Source organism: Mchenga conophoros, linkage group LG1, assembly GCF_057382185.1.
Source record: "Mchenga conophoros isolate Kocher_MC1m ecotype Shallow Benthic linkage group LG1, M_conophoros_male_GT1.1, whole genome shotgun sequence".
Classification (NCBI taxonomy): domain Eukaryota; kingdom Metazoa; phylum Chordata; class Actinopteri; order Cichliformes; family Cichlidae; genus Mchenga; species Mchenga conophoros.
Window position 1 is genome coordinate 18,077,937 of NC_140526.1, and position 23,501 is coordinate 18,101,437.

The following is a 23,501-nucleotide window of genomic DNA, read 5'->3' on the forward strand; positions in this document are numbered from 1 at the left end:
TCTCCGTTTTTCTAGTCCACACGTAAATGCAAAAACTGAGTTTTCAAAAATATCCACCCTGGCCGGAGTTTTTAAAAATCTTCGTTTTCAGTAACCAAAAACGCCGTTTACGTGTGGACGAAAGGTGCAAACGCATAGAAAAATCTGCGTTTTCAAAAATACCCGGGTACGTGTGGATGTAGCGCATGCACCAGTTTATTGTATTTCCAGACTTGCTTTCGGCACAATTTACAGTGCACGCTACTGTTTTTTGTCAGACTTGAAATAGCCGAAATACCTTCACACTACGGAACTTCTATGGCTCTTCCGTTCGACAATCTCTCCGGCATTGGAACCATCATCTGTTTTCTCTTCGGTAACCTTCGGTCACGCTCGGTTGATTTTTCTAGTCGGCACACTCATTTCCTCCATTACCCGGGCGGTACGGTGGCTGGCTGCTTCCCAAACAAATACACATGTGCGGCTTGGCACTTGTGCTGTACGTAACAAGTCACGTGACGTGACGCTGCGGCTGTGATTGGTTCAGCTCTGCGCTACGTAATTTGGATTGGCTGTTCTTTTTTTTTTTTTTTTTTTTTTAAGAGGACAAGAGCGGCGAGGTCTATCGCGATAGTTTAATTTTTCTATCGAGAAAAAGTTATATCGCGATACATATCGTTATCGTTCTATCGCCCAGCTCTAGATAAATTGATCATATTTAAGATTGAAGCATTAATTAATGGCATGACTTCTTTGAGCAGTTTTGTGGGAATGGGGTCTAAAAGACACATTGATGGTTTGGAGGAAGTAATTATTGAAGTTAACTCATGTAATTTGGCATGTAATTTGGAAAGGGGAGCTAAGGAGAACTGTGGATATAAAAACAAGATCTGGAGGGCAAAGACAGTTCAGGTAAAGCTTCATGTCTGCTTGGAGGAAACTCCTTCCAACCTTTCTAATATTCTAATATTCCCCATAGTTGTGCATCTATTTACCTTGTATGCATTTAAAGCCATTTTCAGAATCTGAACTGTAGAGAGTGTATCTGTTCCTTTCCTTTTTAGAAATCAAGAAAATATAAAATTTGACAAATGTGCCTCGTTTTTGGACTATGTTTACGGCTTGTGGCTATGGTTTGAATATATTTCACAACATATGGTGCAATGGCAACACAAGATGTGCATATGTATTGTACATAATCAGGTCATATCAAACTTTCAATGCCATAATAGTGTTTATGGGATTGAAAAGCTTTTAGAAGGCTAAATGTATTCTACTAAATAGGAGACTACAGTGAATTGTTTTTTGATCTCTGGCTTTTTGTTTCAGTGTGTAAAAGTTCTTGGGCAACATACCGAACACTAAAATTGGGGTTTCGGGTTAAGCACTATGGGTGATTAGTAAGATGAGAAAAAACACACATACAGTCTATTTGTAGTGGTCAGAAGTTTGGGCTTTTAATGATACCTTTGAACGTTTTTTTCCAGCGTCCAACATACATCTTGAATTACTTTAAAAAACAAGAACTTGGAACACAAGTTGGAATTTATTTTTATTCCACACAGGGTCTAAATGATACACATGGGCTCAAATGTGTATATATACACCTCATCTAATAATTTTGATTCATTGTCCTGTTGGAGCTCCCAGTGTCCAAGTTTGAACCCCCGTTTTAGCATGAAGTTGAAGAATTTCTAACTAGTCTTCCTCCTTTATTATTCCATCTGTCAAGGCTCTGTGTGCGGGCAGGCGGAGAGGAGGATCCAAACGCAGGACTCGAACATAGATTTGAGAATCAAAACCACAGCTTTATTGCTGGCCAGAAAACAAAACATAAACCAAACATGAAAACACAAGCTGGAACACACAGGCACGGTCTGAGGGTGAACAGACGTTAACGACGCGACACTGACATAAAGACACACTGGGTTTAAATACACTGAGGGATAGGGATGGGTATTGATAAGATTTTAACGATTCCGATTCCATTTTCGATTCTGTTTAACGATTCGATTCTTTATCGATTCTCTTATCGATTCTTTTTTTTTTTTTTTTAAAAAGGAGAACACTAAGGTCGATTAGCTCAGAGCTTTGTTTTATATCTTCTCTTTGAACAAGATAGAAATTTAGGAGTAACATGGCCTTACAAACCCAACAGTGAGATCTTGAGAGATCCAGCCTACGGCTCTTCAATGGGGTGTCACAGGGTCCCCAGGAAAAAAAAATTGTAAATGTAAAATAATAAAATAAATATTCTTGTGAGACATATCACATATTGACGGGGTCGGGTTATGTTAAAAAGTATAAATTGTTATACTTTGTTCATTGGTTCAAAGGTACCCCACACTTCTTTTTTTGTTTGCTTGTTTGTTCTGGTGTATTTTTCATTTGAACTGTTACTCTGCCAGAGTACTCATATTTACAAGATGGCATTGAACACCCCATTGGTGTATCAGGAAAACTATTTTGTACGTATGTTCCTTGAAGGGGATTGAAGTCGTTCTTTTTTCCACCGCAGCGAAGGGCTAGGAGTAGGAGAGGAGCTGCTGTATGTTTTTGTTATCGAATCGATCTGATTGTGAAATAAAGCATATGCAGTGAGAAAGCAACTCCAGGAGTCATCCCTGCCTTAAAGCTGCAACATTCTTCTGTAGCAATAACAAAGTATAACATAAATTGTTCTGTGGCAATTACACAAGAATATCCAGTAATGTCCCTGCCTACAATTAAACACATTCACTTACCAAAAATCGGGGGCATCTGCTGTGGCAAATGGGTGCAAGCCTTTGACCACAAACTTAGACACTGCTCGGTGACATTAGTCTATCCTGGCCTGAAAGGAGACGCTACCGGTAGACTGCAGCGAGAACTGCCAGCGAGCGCCAGCCAGACTCTGTCTGTCTCTCTCATCATGGTCACCTACATGTACAGTAATGGCAGGTCTTGTAATAAGGCAGATTGCGCTAACATAATATGCACTGTTAGTTGATTATTTACCTGCCGCATTAACGGGAGAGGACGTGCAAACGTTAGCGCTGCTGCTGGGTTGAGAGTCACGAGTCCGGAGCGGAATTAAAAACGCGTGTCATCGCGTGTTTTGTGAGCAAATGCTTTTGCATATTCGTAGTGTTTCCTCCCTTAAATGAAATATCTACTTTGCAAGTTGCCCTGTTGTCATCGGTTCTCATAAAGTATAATCAAACTTTTGAGTGTTTGAGCCGCTTAGGCGCCATGTTTCCTGCCAGGTAAATGACGCTCCGCAACGTGGTGACGTCATTCGGGGCGACTGGAATCGATAAGGGAATCGTTTGCAAAAATGGCAAACGATTCCAAGGAATTGAAACAGTGGGAACCGGTTCTCAACAAGAACCGGTTTTCGATACCCATCCCTACTGAGGGAGTCATCAAGGAATTAGAGACAGAAGGGGGACACAGCTGGGAGAAATAAGACCTAACGAGACAGGGAGAGCGAAGCCGGAATACTGACATCAGACAGGAACAAGAACCTTCAAAGTAAAACAGGAAACAAAACACACTTTACTAAGACACAGACTAGACAGAGACAGACTAGACGCTGACCAAAGTCTACTAAATAATAATCATAATCACAACAGTATCAGATCATAATATAAAAAAAACCACCAAGATAACAGAAACACCAAGTACCAGAGAAACATAAAGGAAAATCCATGATGCAAAAGTACCAAAACATAATGAACTCAAAATACTGGGTCCAACGGACCCAGAACCGTGACACCATCCACTTGGGCAATGTATCAGTACCACTGACACCAAAATAGCCTGAACATGATGCTACCACTACCGTTCTTAACAGTTGTTACAGTGTTCTTAGCTCTAAAAGCGTCAACTTTAGCAGTTCAAAAATAACGTTTGAGCCATTTGGCCACAATGACACTCTTTATCTTTTTCGTCCATCAAATTTTCACCCAGAAGGCATTTGTCATATTCATGTGGGCAGCTGCAAATTGCAGTCAGTGATTCTTTCTTGGTTGGCAAACTCACTTTACTGTGAACAGTGATGGTGGTGTTCCTGCAGTTTCCAGTTTATGGCAGGCTTGACAGTTGGTAGTTCCTGGGTTGTTCTTGAGCATCATAACCAATTTCCTCTTATCTGAGGGTGAGAGTTTGGGCTTTTTTTCCAGACTTTGGCAAAGTGGTAACACATCCGAATAACTTTTACTTAAGTTCAGTTGTTTGAATCACTGATCCGCTTTCTAATTGATCAGAGTATTTGTCAGTCTGGAGAACGCTGTCAAACAACACATAAGATAATGTTTGTGCTGATAAAGAGAAACTAGGAGTTGCAGTTAATGTTAAGGTAATATTTATTTATATAACAGGCTTAAAACTATAGAGTTCACTAAATTGTTTTACATTGAAAATATATAAGTATCCATTAAAACAGAGCAGAATCCACAAAATTAAAATAAAATAAAAGCAGAACATGCAATGCAATCTTCTAAAATTATGTCACACTGCAGCCAAGGAGAATAACTGGCTTTTTAATAAAGCTTAATTGCCTGTAACGTCTAGCACTGCTGATGAGAGGTTAGATTTGTAGGTTTGCTGCTGCTGCTGCAAAAGCACAGTCATCTCTGTTTTTTTAATCTAGTTTTAAGAGCTTGTGTAAAAGCAACTGGTTAGTTGAGAGAGCTCTTAAAGGTGAATGAATGTGAAGCAGCTCAGATAGATACAAAGGGGCCAGTCCATTTAAAAGTTTTAAAAGTGAGCAATAAAATCTTAAATTCAATTCTAAAAAAGACAGGGAGGCAATGAAGCATGAAAGGACTGGGTAATATGTTCATTCTTTTCACCCCTCATCCGTAAAAGGCTGATGGGGTGCTGTTGTTACCCTGCAGGGCAGGCGGACAGGAGTGTGGACCACCCAACTTTGTGAACATGCTAACTCAAGGAAAATGATACACTTATGGTATCTATTAAAACCCCCGGAGCGTCACGATTCCTGGAATATTACTTCTGAATCCTTTGTCTTTCTGTGATGAATATCAATACGAAAAATTGAGTTTTGGAATCAGTTTTATTCCTGCTATTTTTTGTTTTAGCTCCAAGCTTATTTCATTTTTACCCCATGGCCATAAAAGGCTGATCAGGTATTGTCACTCTGCTGGGTGGGCGGGTCTAACTTTCCTTAAGACTTTGGAAATTGATCCTCATCCAGGACTTAATGTAACAAAGGCGGGTTAAGCAGAGGCTCTCATGGATCTCAGCTGTTCAATCGTTTAATCAATCTTCATCACTAACAAGACGTTCCTAGTCCTTGGCCTTGTCAAGTTAAGACCTTGTAGGACTTTTAGCACCACTTACTAAAAGACTGCACATGTGCATGATGTGTGTTTATGCATGCAAGACAAAAGGGAGAAGAACGGTAGTGCACAGACCTTTGGAGATGGGCGGTCATTATAAACATAGCAGACAACGGATTTTGAAAGCTACAAAGGTTGTTTGAATTCCTTGAGTGTCTGAGTTTTCCTCTAACACAGGTCAAAAATCAGAAGTGAGTCTATGTACAAGAGTGAGAGAGAGATGGACAGAGAGAACAGAAAACTATCTCAAGTGTTGGTTTGAAATTCAACAATGACCTGTAAACAAACTCGGTAAGCGTCAGCAAGAAAAGCGGTTATGATCATGGTGAAATAGAAGGACAAATTAGTTTTTCGTTTTGTTTTTTCATTCTTTTAAAACCAGTCCGTGGTTTGCGTGGTGAGTGGATATCTGTAACTATAAACTACTAGAACAAAGCCCCATTATCCTTTGGTAACTGGATGCTGGCAAGGCAAGAAAACATTCATTTGCTCATGGCGAAAAAAAACCCATGTAGTGCTATTAGGGGTGGGCGATATAAACGATATATGATAGAAACGATATAAATTTGGCTAACGATAGAGCGATATAGTCAAAATTTCTATCGCGATAGTGCATGTTGATGATGTCATCAAGCTGCGCCTGTTTTGGTCGAAAGCATCGCAGCGGCTACAACCATTATCATCTGCAGATTATGGCGGGCGATAGTCATAGCAAAGAGATGAAGCACTTTTGAAATATGGGGAAAGCCAAAAACTGCCGTTCCTCCACTTCCGTAACATTGATTCATTAATGTTGAATTCTCTCGCAGCTGCTCTATTCCCATGTTGTTGCAGTATATTAATAACTAACCTTGTATTGTGGATGAATAATCTCAGTTGTTCTCCTGACTGAAGTTTGGCCCATGTATAGCATCCTGCTATGTGATTGCATTTGTCCCTGACCACCAGAATCCCTCACGTTAACTTTTATTGAGTGGAAAAAAAGTTAGCTGTGTCGCTAGCAATCACATTCACGTAGCACAACATTATATACCAGGTAGTCCAACTTCAGTAACCCTGCAAACGCCACTGCTGTTTAGTTTTCTGTCTTCATTTATGTTGGTAGCAGAGCTGTACGTTTTAATTAGTTTCAAAAGTCTCTCAGTCAGAACATGGTATGAAATGTTTAGGTGTAAACTAGCGAGCTAACTTCCTGTTAACTTCTAACTCCGTTAAATTTAATAAATTCTGTTTTCATGGATGCATGGATGTACAACTTAATTGTTACACCCGATAAAGCAGCAACGCTGATGATTTAATTAAAGATGAAAGAATTTAGACTGTTTTTAATTCTGTGTTCGTTTGACTTTGGGACCTGAAGCGGACGGAGTTTTGGACCCAGATTACTCCGCGAAGCTCCTCACTACGGCAGCCGTAATGCTCTTACAATCCAGCAAGCAGTGCGGCTTACCAAAGTTGTACTAAAACATTTTTTAACAGATTTCTGCACGCCAAAATCGGTTCGAGGTCAGTAAGCACAACCAGAATTCATACATAAGGCACACTCTCGATTTTTGAGAAAATTAAAGGATTTTAAGTGTGCCTTATAGTGTGGAAAATACGTTATACAGAAGAAAAGAATATATCGCAATATATATCGTTACCGCACATGCTTCAAATTATATCGCGATATGAATTTTAGGCCATATCGCCCAGCCCTAAGTGCTATCAGGAAACTGACTGATGTCTATGTTGATCAGATGATACCATGAATCATCAGTTACCATCACCTCTGGACACAAACGCTTGTGTTGGACTGCCAGCCTCCTTGCTGATTGTTGTAGAACATTCAGGATCTTTACCTGTTTTGCCTTTGCGGTTGGCAGCAAGCTTATTTCGTCTGTACACCTGTGCAATATATGTTAGGGCGTGCTCACACTAGGCACGGTTGCCTCATTCGAAGTTTGAGCATGAATGTCCCTCCTCACTGCCTGCCGTGCTTACACTGTCCTTAACAATCTGAGCCTGAGTACGCATCAGTTTGTCTCAGCATCTCAGCTCTTCTCATTCTCTTTCACACACATGCATGCCTTCCTGTAGAGGAAAAGCAGGACTTTTTTATGGCATTCTCTAGGACAGTGTTGGCACACTGTCCATGGGCATATTTGTCATTTACTTGAATTGATAAATAATCAAACTGAACTAAGCATTTTTTTTTATCCGAGACATCAGTCGCACTAGCCAAAAGAATTGGATTGAGCACCTCCTTTGAGTTTTATTATTATGCTTTTATACGTCTCTTTAATATAGCACAGTGTAAACATTGCTACTTAGCCATGGAACTCCAATAATTTTTATGATAGCTCCCAAACCTATAATTAAAATGTAATTACACATAATGCAGTTAAAAACTGTTTAAACTCCTGCTTAGACTACTTGTCCGCTAAGAAGCTTTGCTCCGAGGCAACCCCAATTTCTGCTTTTCCTAAATGAGATCAGTGTCATATGTTTCAACTGAAGTTGCTATGGAAATGATGCCTTCAGGGGATGTTGTTTACACTGTAGGTTGTTGGTGTAGCTTAGATGTCCATTTCAGTGGGATGATTTGTTTGGATGTGCTCAGCCTTCCTGTCTTAGCAGGTTGAGTTCAGTGTTTGGTAAAACCATTGAATTTGGAAATAAAATCTTTATCTAGATTAACTCTGAAACATTTTTGTAGTGATTTGTTAAATGTGTTTACTGGACTGCTCTCAATTATTTCATTTTAAATAAAAAAACTAAAGATTTCCAATTCTCCAATGGTGGTTGCAGTACCTTAAATTTCTCAATCATTCCTTTTATGCTGATATTGCTGAACATAATATACACTAGTCACAAATTAATTTTATGTTGTTGTCATATGAATCTTGTCTCTTGAATCTTAGTTCAGCTTAGCTGAAATTGTGTTTTTATCTTGTTAGACTTCTTCTTTTTTTGTCTATCCCACTTCCCAGATTGTGACATTTCGTTATTTTTTTCCAATTAAAAATAGCATGAGGTAGAGATTTATTCATCATCTGTTTGTTTAGACTTTTATTTTTTTTACTATGGGCACAAGTCTCTTTGAAAATGACCAGGAAATTATAGTGTTGACACAAGTTTATCAATAAAATGGTGCCATTCCAAGAAAAATTAGACAACCTAATGTAGACGCAGTTTTATAGCAAGAGCATTGTTTCAACATTGCACATTCATGCCACACATGAAGTCATTCTCTGCAGCAGATGCTTCAGCATCAAGAGTTTTTAAACCTCTCCTTTCTGTGTATGCAAGTGCACACCATGTTCAGGTTTTATCCTTCTTTCTCCTCTCAGCATGTATCTCTCTGCTTGGTTGCTAACTCTGACATTATCTTAGACTGTAAGCAACCTAATCATCTGTTCGTTTCGCTGCCACCCCTGCAGCTCACCCATCAAAGGCTGTTTACTTCTGTGCACGGCACATCTGAGAACATGATGAGCAGTTATTACCACAGCTATACTGAAGCCTCTGATAAAACCTCCTAGCCGATTAACACGGGTCTCATGACTCAAAACCTGTTTCTTCAGAAGAAGTCACATGGATATTTATTTTATATATTCTTTTTGTTTTATTGTTTTTTTTTCTTGTCATTTGCAGTAAAAGACATAAAAGGTAGATTCAAAAATACTCTCACATCTGGCAGTGATTATTATGAAATCTCATCAACCTTTTGATGCTTCACATAATTGAGCCTTCCGTGTAACAACAGTGGAGCTTCTGTTTATTTGTATGTTTTAAAAAATGCCATCGGTGACAGATTTTACTGGGATATTTCAGTTTGCCGTGTATGTATGACTTGTTTTTGGTGTGATGTGGATATTATGGGTGTTTTGTATTCTCTGTGATGTGATAATGTGCATGTGGGTGTTTGCGATGGACCGAGGGATCAGACAGAGAGTGATGCCCTTATTTTTGTCTGGCGGTGACATTTTGCTGCTATTGTATGTTTTGTACTTAGTAGCTTTTATTTAAAGATATTGTGTGTTTTCAAAGTGAAACCCAGTAGAAGTTACATAAATGTAACAAAATACATAAATGTAATTTAACATAACATTTATTTACATACATTTATATAAATATAATGTTGCATAAATTAAATAAATGTTCTATTTTTTCTTTCATGTGAAAGCCTCTTTTGACTTGTAATTTCACCTTCAGTCTAATCAACACCTTTGCGAATCAAGTTGAATGCAGTCAAATTGAAGTGCAAATTAATGAGTCGTTTCATTGTTGAAGTGATTAGTCACACATTGTGTATACCACAATCATGATTCCACACTAAGAACACCATGGACTTTATATTGTTTATGCAACAATAACTTACTTGTATCCATGGTTTTGATTAAAAAAGAATGACAACCATTGACTATAGGCATTTTTTAAATTAAATCTGAGATATTTGCTTGTATGAGTGTCAGAAAGAAATTAAGTGATGTGTGTGTTTGCTTTGTACCAGTTGAATTTCTATTTTGTTACTCTGAATTTATTCAGTTTGCAACAATGACTTCAGAAGCACTCCCATTTTAGACCCCTGCCAAGAACAATTATACACACCTCGGTATTTTTCTCAAATAACTGATTTCCAATTAAATGTAAAAGTTTCTTCTTTTGCCTGTGTGCCACCTGTCCTCATCTCTTCTCTATAGAATTATAAAATACTGGCTCGTCTGGTGTTTGCCTCCAAAAAGCCCATTTTTAAGGTTTCATCATGAAAACAGCCTGCAGCTCATCTTGGCTTCACCCTGGTTCTTATCTTTCTTATACAGGGAGTTAGCTCTTATCTTGAACTTGACACATGTCACACAATGTTTCTCCTTTTTTTTTTTTTCTTTTTTTAACGATCTGGCACTCCTTGGCAATGTTTCAGAATATAAGGAATCATCTTCTGGAAAACATACTAAATATGGTCAGGCAATTCAGTGTACCCATTTAGCTTTTGATTTTAGTTATGTGCAAATCTGGTAAATGACACAGAATCAGACCTCTGAAGGTGCATCATCATCAAGTTTATCCAAAGGTGCGGCACACACTTTCACAAATCCTTCTTTTTCATCTTTTTCAAGATAAATCAAATTTACTGGGTACAGATTGCTATCTGAATGTAGACAATAAATATATATATGCATTTTTAATTTAAATAAAACAGTTCTGCTTTTTGTTATTTTCATGATAAACCAGGTTTTAGCCCAATAATCAAGCATTACCAGAGGCCTGTACTGTGAAACAGGAATTTATTTAACCCTTATTTAACCAGGAAGTCAACTCTTAACTTTAGTCTTAGATGGGTTTGAACCCTCTTAAGAGCGCTGATTTATTGGTTAGCAGGTAACTTCAGAGTTAACACGAAGTTTTCAGTGCTACATAGGTGGTTTTTGCTTGGGTACATGGTAAATTATGCTGAGGACCAAACCTTAATATATGGAGCAGGTTATGTTAAAGTGATCAACAGGTATGAAATCAGTCTGCTGAATAATTAGTTATCTGAAAATAACACAACATTGCTAGAAGATCCCTTCTGAATCCTTTGTGTTTCCTTCATGAATATCAGTAAGAAAAAAAGATGGTTTTGGAATCAATTTTATTCCTGCTATTTTTAGTTTTGGCTGAAAGCAATATTTAATTTTTAATTTTTACTTAACTTTAAAGCTGATTAGGTGTTGTCGTAACCACAACCGGTGGGTGGGTGTTCAGGCAGTGTGGACACCTACGTTTGTGAATGCAAGAATGAGGCAATTTAGGATTTTTGAAAATGAAACCATAGGCACAATTGCGAAAAATCTCAGATAAAATTGAATCTCAGTGATCTCAAACCAAAGGTTAAAGATTAGAGGTCAAGTTTTATGAAAATCTTGTGAATGCAATAAATTAAGAAGTCACTTCAGATTTTCAAATCGATATCATATGTGTAAATGTGTCTTAAAAGTTTGAATCCCAGTTACCTCAAGGTCAAAGGCCAGGTTTTCTGAAAATGTTGTGATCATAATAAATTGAAAAAGGAGTCACCTAAAGTTTTCAATATGATAACTACGGTCGAATCTACTAAGACACAGACACTGCATGCTCTTTGTTATTCATTTAAGTTGTGGTCCCACAGAAGGATATTCATTTAGGTGCCAAAAAAGAAGCTGCTATACTAAGTCTGTGAAGAAGATAGTCCAGAGTGACAAGTTGCTACCATGTGAGCATGCAGTAACCTTCATTCCTTCAGTCAGATCAAGTCTCCACTTGTCACATCCAGTTTCAAGACTATGAAGTGATGATGGCTAAAATACTCATGTTCAGGCTTCAGGACAGAATGTGTGACACCATGGTGCCAACAACCATTTTTATTTTTTTTTCGTTTTTTTATGTACTGTCTATCATCCGTCTTCTAGCTTTAGCTGTGTTGCTTTTAAGTTGGGCTGCTGCATAACTCAAATGGGTTCCCAGAAGAAGCTGGGAGGTGGTGCTGTGGTATTATCTGAACTGTGAACTCGGAGAATCTTTAACACCCCTATGCCATTGTGACTAAATATTGGAAATAAAAACAGGGTTAGAGACTCAAACACAAATGCATTAAGTGTTTTGTGATAATTTTTGTCATTAGAATATTGTCTAATAATCTGTTCTTCTATGTTGTACTGTTTGTTTTTGTTTTTTTAAAGGTGGAGCAGATCGTGGATAAGAGGCGGAATAAGAAGGGTAAGTGGGAGTATCTAATTAGGTGGAAAGGCTATGGAAGTAAAGAGGACACCTGGGAGCCAGAACACCATCTACTACACTGTGAAGAATTTATTGATCAGTTCAATAGCTCAAGACTGCACTCACACAAACGGCCCAAAGTTTCCAAAAACCGTGGAGAGCCCTTCATTCCTAGCCACCTTTCTGCAACAGATGACTCAAGAGCTAGATCTGAAGCTCGAAAAAAGAAAAGGACTAGTGGCTCAACTGTGGGGGTGAGAGTAGGGACTGTTCTAGGGATTGGAAGTGGAGGATCAGGAACCACTCAAAAGCAGAAAAAAGTGGGTGTAGGACCTGGAAAACATGCTTTAGGGGACAGAATGAGCAAAGCGATGACATTTAAAGCTCCTCCACCAGGCGGACCTCCGTTTGTCCCGTCATTGAGGGTTCCTCATAATGGACTACAGAACGGAGAGATGGACTCTCTCATGTACAGGACTGCAGCAAGGTCACAGCGATTGCCCTCAGACAGGGTGGATGGAGAACTAGGACATATGGAAGCCAGCGGACAGCAGTTTACTACTGAACTAGGTAAGTTGTTAAGAAAAAGCAGATAGTATGGTAAACTGAGATGAGGTGATGCTGGATTTTTGAGGCACATATTGTTATAGAAATATGATTGTTGTTCTTATGCATGCCCGCTCAAACCCGTGCTCCTAAATCTTGTTTTTAAAACTTAATATTGGTACAGTAAGTATTTCATATATATATATATATATATATATATATATATATATATATATATATTATAGAAAAAAGGTTTTGCTCATAAATATAGATTTATTGCTGTGTGATTACATCTTTCAACAACTTAATGCATTCTCATGAACTTCGAATTAATCTATTAAAGATGCGTAGGAGTGGGTGCTGGTTCCTGTAAGCCACCATATTGCCCTGCCATCTGGAATACAGTGGCCAAGATGAACACTGCTGTTCTGCCTAATCACGTTTTATTCATGTGTCTAAAGACTGGCTGCATGCCTCTACGTTACATTTAATGTAAAGATCATATTTTACTCTTTAAAACAATTTATGAGTATTTAACATTTTTGCATCTTTCTCAGTCTGTAATTTTCCTCCTCCTCTTCATCTGTATCCTCCACCACTTCTCTCATTTCCACCCCATCCTATTCCTCTTTACATCAACTCTCATCTCCTGAACTGAAGTCAGGGTTGTAACACACAAAAAATGTGCATAAACATTTTTTTTTATTTATTCCCCAAATTGTCGCCATTAGTTTTTGTCAGCAGATTAGACTTGCTACTGTCCTGTGCACAGCTGACAACAAGCCAACCAAACAGCAACAACAGCTTGTTAACCTTATGCTAGATACTATGAGGCTTGAGTGTCCTAAAAATCACACTTTCTCCCTGATAAACAGTTTGATTACATTCTCGCATCATATCACAATTAATTCAGTTAGTTTCCCTGGCAAAAACAGCAGCCCTCACCAACAGAGGAGTTCAAGAGATCCTCAACACCTCACCTCAGTATCACTGTCATTGGATAGAAGTGAGAGTCACTGACTCGTTGACTCAGTTCACAAAGTTTTAAAACCTTCTCCAGAGTAAATAAACGTGGAGTTATTTGTCCTACAGTGTCCACTGTACCTGGATTTATGCACTTGAATTGGAAGTGGTAAGAAAACAGAATTCAGTTGACTGTAGTCTCAAATCTGCTGACATCTGGTGGTGAGATTTTACTTACTACCTCTTTAAGGAAGTGTGGCGTACAATAATTCCACCAAAAGTAAATAAAGTTCAAATAAATAATTAAAAGCCCAGAATTACCAGGATAATCACACCCATGATAAGTGTACATAAATTTCTGACAACGACTGTAAATGTAAAATGAATCCAGATTTGACCATAGCTTTTTTGTATTATCCCAACACCATGTCCTGTAGTGGCTTGTATATAGATAAGGATGATTTATTATATTTTTCCACCTCACCCATAACACTTACTACACCATGACAATAACCAGTAACCTGTAGTAGAAGTAATAGTGGCAGTAGTAGAAGCTATTTATTTATATATTTTAATGTTACCACAGTACCTCAGTCGCTCTTGTATCATACAAATGGCCTCACATACCTACTGTGGTTCTTTCGTGCTGATAACACCTTTGAATTTCACTCCTGGGTCACAGTCCAGTGCCTCAACCACTATAGTTAATCATTAATTATGTTTTTAAAAAGTCATCTTGATCTGTTTTAGCAGAAAATGAGAGAAAAAAGCTGAATAACTAAGCATACTAGTACATAGTTGTAGGTTGAGTGTTTCCATTTTGCCTTTAGTTCAGAGGATGTTTTAAATTTTCTGATATAAAGATACTAGCTTTATGGCCACTTGCGTCATTTGCTTGTTTAACTGTGAGTATCTACTGGCTTTACAGTCATGAAACATGCTATGTAAGGCTTTATATTGTCTTTTCATTCAGTGGCACTATAGCAACATGAACAAGATGACTGTAAATAAATATGCCAAAAACATGTAAACCATATTTACCCCATATAGAACTGATCATCTGGTTTGATTTTGTTTAAATTACTTCATAAATAAAGACAATTACACAATTCTGAGGTCAAATGTAAACAATTTTCACTTTTCTTTTTAATCAGCTTAAGTCAAACTAAGCCCTCTTCTTGCTTTTTGTGGATACAATTTTTCTGATAAGCCTAAATTTCCAGTTGCAAACTGAATTTCTATTGCTTTTGGATATGATGACATCACTGTCATGGTATGATCCACAACATATCAATTCAATTTCTCAGTTGTTCATTAATTTCAAAGCATCCTAATTTAACAAGTGATTGTGATACTTTATAAAAGTCTGTTGTTTATTTATGAGGATGGTAGGGCTGCAGCACTAACCCATCCTAATGGCCATCACTCTGGGAGCTATTATAGTTACTAATCTCATAAGCCTCAAAAGACTGCCCTGCTCACCTCATCCAAAATCCTGTGCTCCACCCATTAACCCGTTGAAGTCAAACGGGTCCCTGTAAAGATGTCACTATTTTGCAGATCATTTCTGAAATTGTTAGTTCTAGACTGGATCAGTTCTTATGTGGGATCCAAACTATCCAAACAACTAATCACAGTCAAGTGTCCCTCCAGTTGCTTCACTCAAGCTGTATTATTTTATATCCATTGTTCACATCTTATGATATCTGTTTAGGTTCTCAGCCATCCACGTCATGGTAGTCTTGAGACCTTGTCTTTGAGTGTTGGACCTCTTTTTACCGAAAGAAATCCGGTTACCTTCTTTTCAAGTGCTCAACACTAGTGGATGATTGCAGAATTGGTTAGGAGAAAACTTTTTCAGTATCTAGCCAAGTCAAGACCAGGTACATAGACCTGCTCGAGAACCAGAGGAATTGGAACCAGAGGAATGTACTATAATGCAAGATTAATAGGTTAGAGCTCAGGTTAAAGTCAGTGTTCTGAAGTGTCTTTTTACCTGCCTTTTTACCTGCCTAGATCACTGTAATAACTTACAGATTCTCTGCCAGAGAAATATAATTTTTGCAAGTGGTAATGCTGTACTTTACTAAAACCACTGAATAAAGCGCAAACTGTCCATCATATTGTTACAGGAATACCTGTGTATTGATTTGCTGATGCATAAAATGTATAAATGTTACCAGTAGATTAAAGTATCGCTTGCACTGCTGGAATTGCAGCGATTAGAACACAGAACTCTCATGAAGAGTACCTATTCAAGCAGTAAAATTAATTTCACTTTTTTATCTGCCAACAAATTAAAGTGATTCCCATTTTCCTTTATTAGATATTAGACAGGAGATGTGAATGTTTAAATGTTTCAGTTTAAAGTTTCGGAGCTCTAATGTGCAGCTGTCACCTTAGAACAGCGGCACTCTGCAATAAAAATAATTAACTTGAACGAAAATGTAGTGTTAACCTCTTTATTTGTGTAAGTGTTGCATTTCACTGTTCTGTTTTGGGGTTTGTTTGTTTTTTTATGTTCTTGTGAAGATATGACCTGAGTCACACCGTGCCACTTGGTGAAGAGTGCTGTAAAAATAAAATAGGGGAGACATGATGGAATTAATGAGCTGATATCCAGCCTCCCCTAGCACTGTCCTCTGAACCCACTGCTCCACCCCTCCCTTGCAGCTGAGCCTGCCACTGTTCTTTATAGAGTTTTAATTACCATTTTATCACCATCCTTATCATCTGTCTGTGACTGGAGTAGGTGGCACTCATAGGGATCACTTTTGTGGGAAAGAAGTCATATGACCTGTGAAATGCCCTTTTTTTTTTTTTAGCTTTGAAGTGAACATGCATAAAGCATAAGGCAGGAAGCTGGCCTTAGTGGAGAAAGCTGACAACCACCAATGTAATATCTGTTATTTCTAACTGGGGTTTTAAGTCAGGCCAGCTAATGCAAAGAAAGCCTGGCTGTGTAAGTGTGCAGTAAACCCCTCAGGCCACTAGTGTTTATTGATAATATTACCTCTGATGGAAGTAGTCACATAATGCATGGGGCTGTACTCTGCTTGAATTCAGCCATATGCTGCAAAACTCTTTGGCCCTTCACAGTGCAAATGGATAATGAAGCATACTACCAAAGCAACCCAGGAGTTTCTCAAGGTAAAGAAAATGGATAGTCTTCAGTGGCCAAGTTAGTCACCTGATCTCAGTGTAGTAGAGCAGCCTTTCTGTTACTGAAGGCAAAATTGAATACAGAAATACAAATAAACAAGCAGAAACTGAAGACAGCTGCAGTAGCCTGGAAGAGCATCTCAAGAGAGGAAACACAGCATTTCATGAACTACAGGAGTTCTAGCCTTATGGCAGTCATTAACTGCAAGATTTTACATACAAGTAAAAATATAAGTAAAATATTTTAAAAAGTCATAATATTTAAAATGATGTTAGCTTGTTGAATTACTTCCAAGTCTCTGAAAATGAAGACATAAGTATCAAAATGGTTGTAAGCACTTAACAATGTATGTAATAATTTAGTTTTGAATAATAGATGAAAGCCTGCGCTTCAATCACAGCTTTTTTGTTCATTTAAGTTCTGCTGTGGTGGTGCACAAAGTCAAAATCACAAAAAAAAAGTCATTGTCCAAACATTAATGGACCCAATTAAGGTGGTGACACAATTTCAGAATTGGCACCCAAAAAACCCCCACAGTACCTACAAATTAGTTTTGTTTTCAAGCTTGCTGTAAAAAATAAATCAAATTAGCTTTTTAAATGAAGTCACTATTAGTCAAGTTTCAGATTGTGTTAATTAAAGAAAACAAATTCCCAATGTATGATGATTATTTAAAAGTGCATTCTTATATTTTCAGGCAAGAAATACTTTACTTTTATCTTCAGTCAACATGAACTTTATTGTTTAAGGACCAGAGTTTTGTCTCCATATTTTCATCAGTCATAAATTTGGCTGGAAAAGCATCACACCATTTGCTCTAGTAAAAAGACTCTTGTGTGCCTGAGTAATTTCTGATTTATTCTGGTTATTTTTTACCACAGCATCACTAGATGTTCTTAGATGAGGAACATGTGCTTTGTCTGACTCATTTTTCTTTCTGCCTTTAATCATTTATCTTGTAAAAGTCTACAGCTGAGAATGTGGTACTCGACCCTCTTGGACATTTCTTTTTCTTTCTCAGTGCAGATGAATCAGTGATTTCTGTGCATTAGATATTACACTGCTCCTGTACGTTAATGCTCCTTTGTGTGACAAGACCTGAAAATTACACTGATTGCTTTTAAAATGTGAACATGAGATTGCATGTAAATATAACTGTGGGCAATTTCCAAGGTTGAAATGTTAATGCAATCAAGTTGAAATTCACTGAATCACACCAAGAGAGTTGTGATATTGTGCAGAGAGAATACCCTTAGATGACACATGTATATGTAAAAGTAGGTGTAATTGTCCACATCGCATAATAACACTGGGAACGACTAAGAAATTCAAATTTAATTAAAATCATTGCTAGTATAAAATTATTCAGGCTAAAAAAACCCAAAACAAAACGCATTACTGAAAAAATAATCATTTTTTTGAGTTCAGATAATGTAGTATTTTCTAGACTTCTGTATATGGACTATGTATCTTTTTTTCTTTTCCTTCAGCTTTCAGCTCCAAGTATTAATAAATAATATTATAGTATAAAGAAATGTAGTAAAACTAAAAGGATGAATTTTTTTATTAGGAACTTGTAGGCTTGATAGGCTAAACACAACATTTATTTGATAGTTGGAGTAACTTTGCAGGCTTTGTTTAACACTGTGACATGAAAAAGACTCAGGCCACACTGTGGCAGCAAAGATAATTTGCTGTAAGGAAGGGTTGGGTGTTCTCCAGATTTCAAATACACTGATCGGGCACAACATTGTGGCTGCTGACAGGTGAAGTGAATAACACTCATTATCTCTTCATCATGGTAGCTGTTAGTGGGTGAGATATATCAGGGAGCTAGTGAATATTTTCTCCTCAAAGTTGATGTGTTCGAAACAAGAAAAATGGGCAAGTGTAAGCATTTGTGCGAGCCCGAGAAGGGCCAAATTGTGATTGTTAGACTAACTGGGTCAGAGATTCTCTAAAACTGGGGTTATGGGGTTTTCCCAGTCTGCAGTGGTCAAAATGCAAGAAAAGTGATCCAAGAACGAAACTGTGGTGAACCAATGATAGGGTCATGGGTGGCCAAGGCTCACTCACACATGGGGAGCAAAGGCTGGCACATGTGATCCAATCCAAAAGATGAACTACTGTATCTTAATGCTTGCTCAATCATCCAGGTAAGGAAATCCCAAAAAGTTGATTATATTCATCTGAATGTAACGTTTTCAGTGGAAGAAACATTTCGTCACTCATCCAAGTCACTTCTTCAGTCTCAGCGGACGCTTTTAAAAGGTCCGCAGTCTAACCAAACTAATATTTATCGAATAATTTCTCTGTGCGAAGTGCAAATCAAAGTCCCTTTTTTTTAATGCTCTTTCTTAAAAAATATATTTCACCCTTAAACTTGGATTTGGAAGCACTTTGTAATTGCAATAGCAATAATTGCAATAGCCAACTGTAATAGATTTTTTCTTTTCTTTCAGTTGCTGTCAATTATTTTTAAAACGTTCTAGAAGACAGACTGACCTGTTCTGTCACTTCTTGTATGAATCAGGCTCACCTTTAGCCAATGGGAAGATGCACCTACACAGCTCAGTGAAGCGGAAGCTGGCTGAGGAGAAAGGCTACGTTTTTGACAAGCGTCTCAGGTACAACGTGCGACAGAACGAGAGCAATTGTCGATTTCGAGACATTGTGGTCAGGAAGGAAGAGGGCTTCACGCATGTCCTGCTCTCCAGCCAAACAACAGATAACAATGGTCTGACGCCAGAGGTGAGAACAAAAAAAAACACACGAGTGCTGTGCCCATGTTACATTTTTCATTTGATTAGTGCATGTCGGTTTATTTATATTTACATAATTTATATTTTGTGCTTCGCTGACACGTATTAATTGGTGTTGATTGTATCCTAGTTGCCATGGAGTTCTGTTTGGGGGAAAAAAAAGAAACCATGAAAGTTTGCCCAGTAACTGTTGTAGAGATGCCCTGGAGCTATGCAGTAGTTCCCTAACTGCTCAAGGGGAGTTTTTCAGGAGACGGTTTTAGAAAACTGTGGTTTTATTTGACAGCTGCCAGGTGTGAAAATGCTAGCTGCATAAATCTAACACAGGGCACTACTGAAAAGGGGGCACAGTTTCCTCAAAGCTGCCTCCTAACAAACAAGGCTTCAACAAGTTTAGCAATTAGGGGTACATATAATGCAGTGTTTTGCCATCTGTTGTTACTGCAGCAAAATGCCAGTTGAACTAGTGAGGAAATTATGCTGCAAGATCATTGAGGAAGTCTTTATGTAATTATTCTTAGAGAGAGAACTGGATACCCTAGAGATAATCGCCAATGATTTCTTCATAGCTGTTTGCTATTTAGGAATATCACTCCCATTGCTTCTACAGGCTATGGTCTCCAGGAGGCATGGGCATCATTAACATAAACATTATTCATAGTATGTAAATGGGACAACTGGAATATTGTTTTGAGAATATAGTTTGGCTGTCATTAATTTCCCGACTTCTAAAATAGGAGTACCCTTAACTAGTTAATGAGAAATATAAACCAATGTTTGTTCTTTTTTATTTGCAGTGCATTCTCAAAAAATATATTATTTAAAATGTAAATTTGTGAGTACAAAAAGAAACTTTTAAAATGAATTCTGCCTTTTCAGTCTCTCCATTACTTGATAAGATTAAGGTATAAAATGACAAAAAGTTTTTGGTTGATTTCTTAATAGATTATTCAGGGCCTTACTGTTTTGAGAAACACTTCTGATTATGTGTAATGATATACCAGCTGAGTCTTCTCTACAGGCGTTTAGGGGGCATAATCTGTACCAAGCTGTGTCCTCCCACTTTTGATGAGTTTTCTTACGCTCTTGTCAGTAATTTGGTGATCACCTGCTAACTCCATGTCAGTCAAACTACCTTAAAAAAATCATAATCTAGCAGTGAAACAAACTGTAGATGTTGAACTTTATAGCCATAGTAACAGACGGTGTCTAAATCTGTAATTTAAATCGCTGATCAGAACCTGTAACCTATATTTGTATATTCAGGTTTTTTTGTGCATAAAGGTTTTATTTATTGTTTTTCTTAATGACCCTATGAAGTGAGAACAGAAATATTTGAACTCGGTGTAGAATTTGCTTCAAGTTGCATCTATTTGTGGTCGTTCTTTTTGCTTAATCAGACATGGTTATTATCAGTATATCCAGGTGTAGTGCTTCAGTGGATTAAAATGTTAGGTTACCCTAGTTGCACACTTTCCACAGCCCATGTGTATGTCCACATGGGTAGAAGTGACTTGAGGGTGAATCAAAGGATGATTAAGGGTAAATGCAAGGCTGTCCGATTTACTGAGAGAGCACAGATTTGTCAGCACATGCCACACTACTGGGGTAACAACTTTGCATTTGCCCTCCAAGTAGACTCTAAATAGACTGGAAGACGGTATTAGTCCAAACATAGCTGACTTTGTGTGCATCAACAAGGCAGATACAACATAGACTCATTCGTCTAAAATATATCACTATAGTTTTACTCAGGCTTTGCTCAACGGAGGCATAAAACTCAAACTTAAAAAACTGGGTGAAGAGCTTGAGAAAGGCTGGAGCATGTGCATCTGCAGTACTTGATGTCATTTAATGGCTCTCTTCTATGCAGCTTTGTGAACTGTGATGATTCACTCGTTGATCTGGCTGCCTGCAGGATTCTTCCAGCCCATGATTGGTTGCTCACTTCCACACTCCAATCAACAACAAGCTGGTCTATTTAAATTTCCTATGAGTGATTTCAGTAACTTGCTCTCCCCAGATGCATACCAGCAGCTGAATTTTGATTTCTGTTTCAGTTTTAATTTAAAGGATTTAATGGAGATACTATTTAAACTGTTTAGTAATTCAAGCAATTTCCATACCATTTTACTGTTTATAGAGTAGGTGTATACTTTTGCTTGAAGCTGAAATATAATTATTATCCCGGATGACCCCCCCAAATTAAGTTCCTCAAAAGCCTAAGGGATGAGGGGAGTAACAACAGGGGAAAAGAAACTGAGAAAAGAAAAAGAGTAGCCCATGAAAATGTGGTTTTCATTTAAAAGAATAGAGCTGAAAGAGAGAGCTACACAGGTATACACACCAAACAAACGACAACCACAAACTAAAATACACTGAAAAGAGATTGTTAACAAACAAGTTAATAGAGAAAAAAATTGCTTTCGACAGACATTAGGTACTCAGTAAAAGCTCCAAAGAACCACTAATCTGACAGTCAAATCTCCGGCCAAAGACACTACTACAACTCACCACTCTCAGGGCTGGCCCACACACTGAGACCAAACCGCTTAACACCAGCGTTTACAGTGTTGAGTGGCTAATTGCTGAGTTCCTCCAAGGGAAATGGATGACAGCTGAGTTCAGGGAGAAACAGGACACATCCACATGCACGCAAACCCCAATATGTACTAATATACCCACTGACATAAAAAAAAAAAAAAAAATCAGGGTTATCAATGTGGGCAACACAGATGTGTAATTAGCAGTGCTGCCATACAGGAAGAAGGTCCTGGGTTCAAATCCAGATTCGGGTCTTTCTGTCTTGTATTAGCATGTCCAAAAACATGTGTGGGTTAGGTTAACTGGCCATTCTAAATTAGCCATAGTATGAATGAACAGAATAGTGACTAGTGTCCAGGTTGTGACCGTTTCTTGCTCCATGACAGCTGCAGTGGCCTCCAGCTCCTCCTACCATACCTGACCCTGATCTGTATCTGCATCTCTGTTTTGTATTAATAACACGTTAGTACGCTAAAAACATTCAGCTGTTCTTTTTTTGTGCATCATTTGCACAGTTGTGGATAAACACTTTTTCTCTACCTCCTGTCATTTATATTTTGAGAGTAATTCATTCTGGTCTGTAACCATACAGAAAAACATTTATTTATTTTAAATTTCATCTGTGTAAAATTGAACCTCGTTAATAAATGAATGAGGTTCAATCTGTCAATGTTAACAGGTCTTTTTTTAGAGGTCTATTAAAATATTATGGCATTAGCCACAAATTACATGCAAGCCAAAATCATCTGCCTTCGGCTCATAACCCTAGCAAACAGGATTTTCATCTTCTCAGATTGTAGGATGTGTCTCACATCTTCCACAGAGGGTGGTTCTGGCTTTGATACAGCATCATAAGCACGGCAGTCTGTACTTCACAAGCACCGAAGTGGCCTAAACTATGTGTGCACATGTGTGTGTACTTTCATCTGTGACACTAAGCTCGTAAGCTGTGGGCTCATCAAACAGCTCAGATAGCTCCTTATATGTCTCTCAGTCTTTGAAGCCACAGGAACAAGAGAGTCTACGGATGTGCTTACTGAGAAAATCTTGAAAAATATCCCAGTTCCTTTTTCTTCTAAACACTCAGTGCTGGCTGTAAGTGAGAAAGTCCCCCTATCTATTAACTGGTACACTTTCTATCACCTTTCTGGCCTAAAGTATTGTAGCTTTCTATTATAATCCCATTGTTTTTCAACCAACTGGGTTTTCTTTCCCCATTTCATCAATAAATAAAAGAGAAGTAAGAAATTAAAAAGTGAGAAATATCCTTAACATTTTCTTTGAAATGGCTAGTTCTTGCATCCACAAGAAAAACAAATTTCTGTTCTGATAAATTTAAAATATTCTTACAGAAAAAAGTGCTGATGCTGATCAGTTTTCTATGTTATTTGCCCTTTTCTAGTTTTATTATACATTAACATATAACAAGCTGTTCAAGAAACATGTAGCAGCCGAACAACTTTTTTTGGACCTCCTCAA

General features: G+C 37.8%; 1 protein-coding gene across 1 annotated transcript in view; it reads left to right on the forward strand.

Moving 5' to 3' along the window:
• Window positions 1-23,501, forward strand: part of LOC146583197 (chromodomain Y-like protein 2) — a 50,089-nt gene that overhangs the window by 20,699 nt on the left and 5,889 nt on the right. The window contains exons 2-3 of the mRNA XM_085268360.1: window positions 12,008-12,614; window positions 19,250-19,467. Coding sequence (XP_085124486.1) covers window positions 12,008-12,614; window positions 19,250-19,467 — 825 coding nt within the window. The remainder of the gene's footprint in view (window positions 1-12,007; window positions 12,615-19,249; window positions 19,468-23,501) is intronic.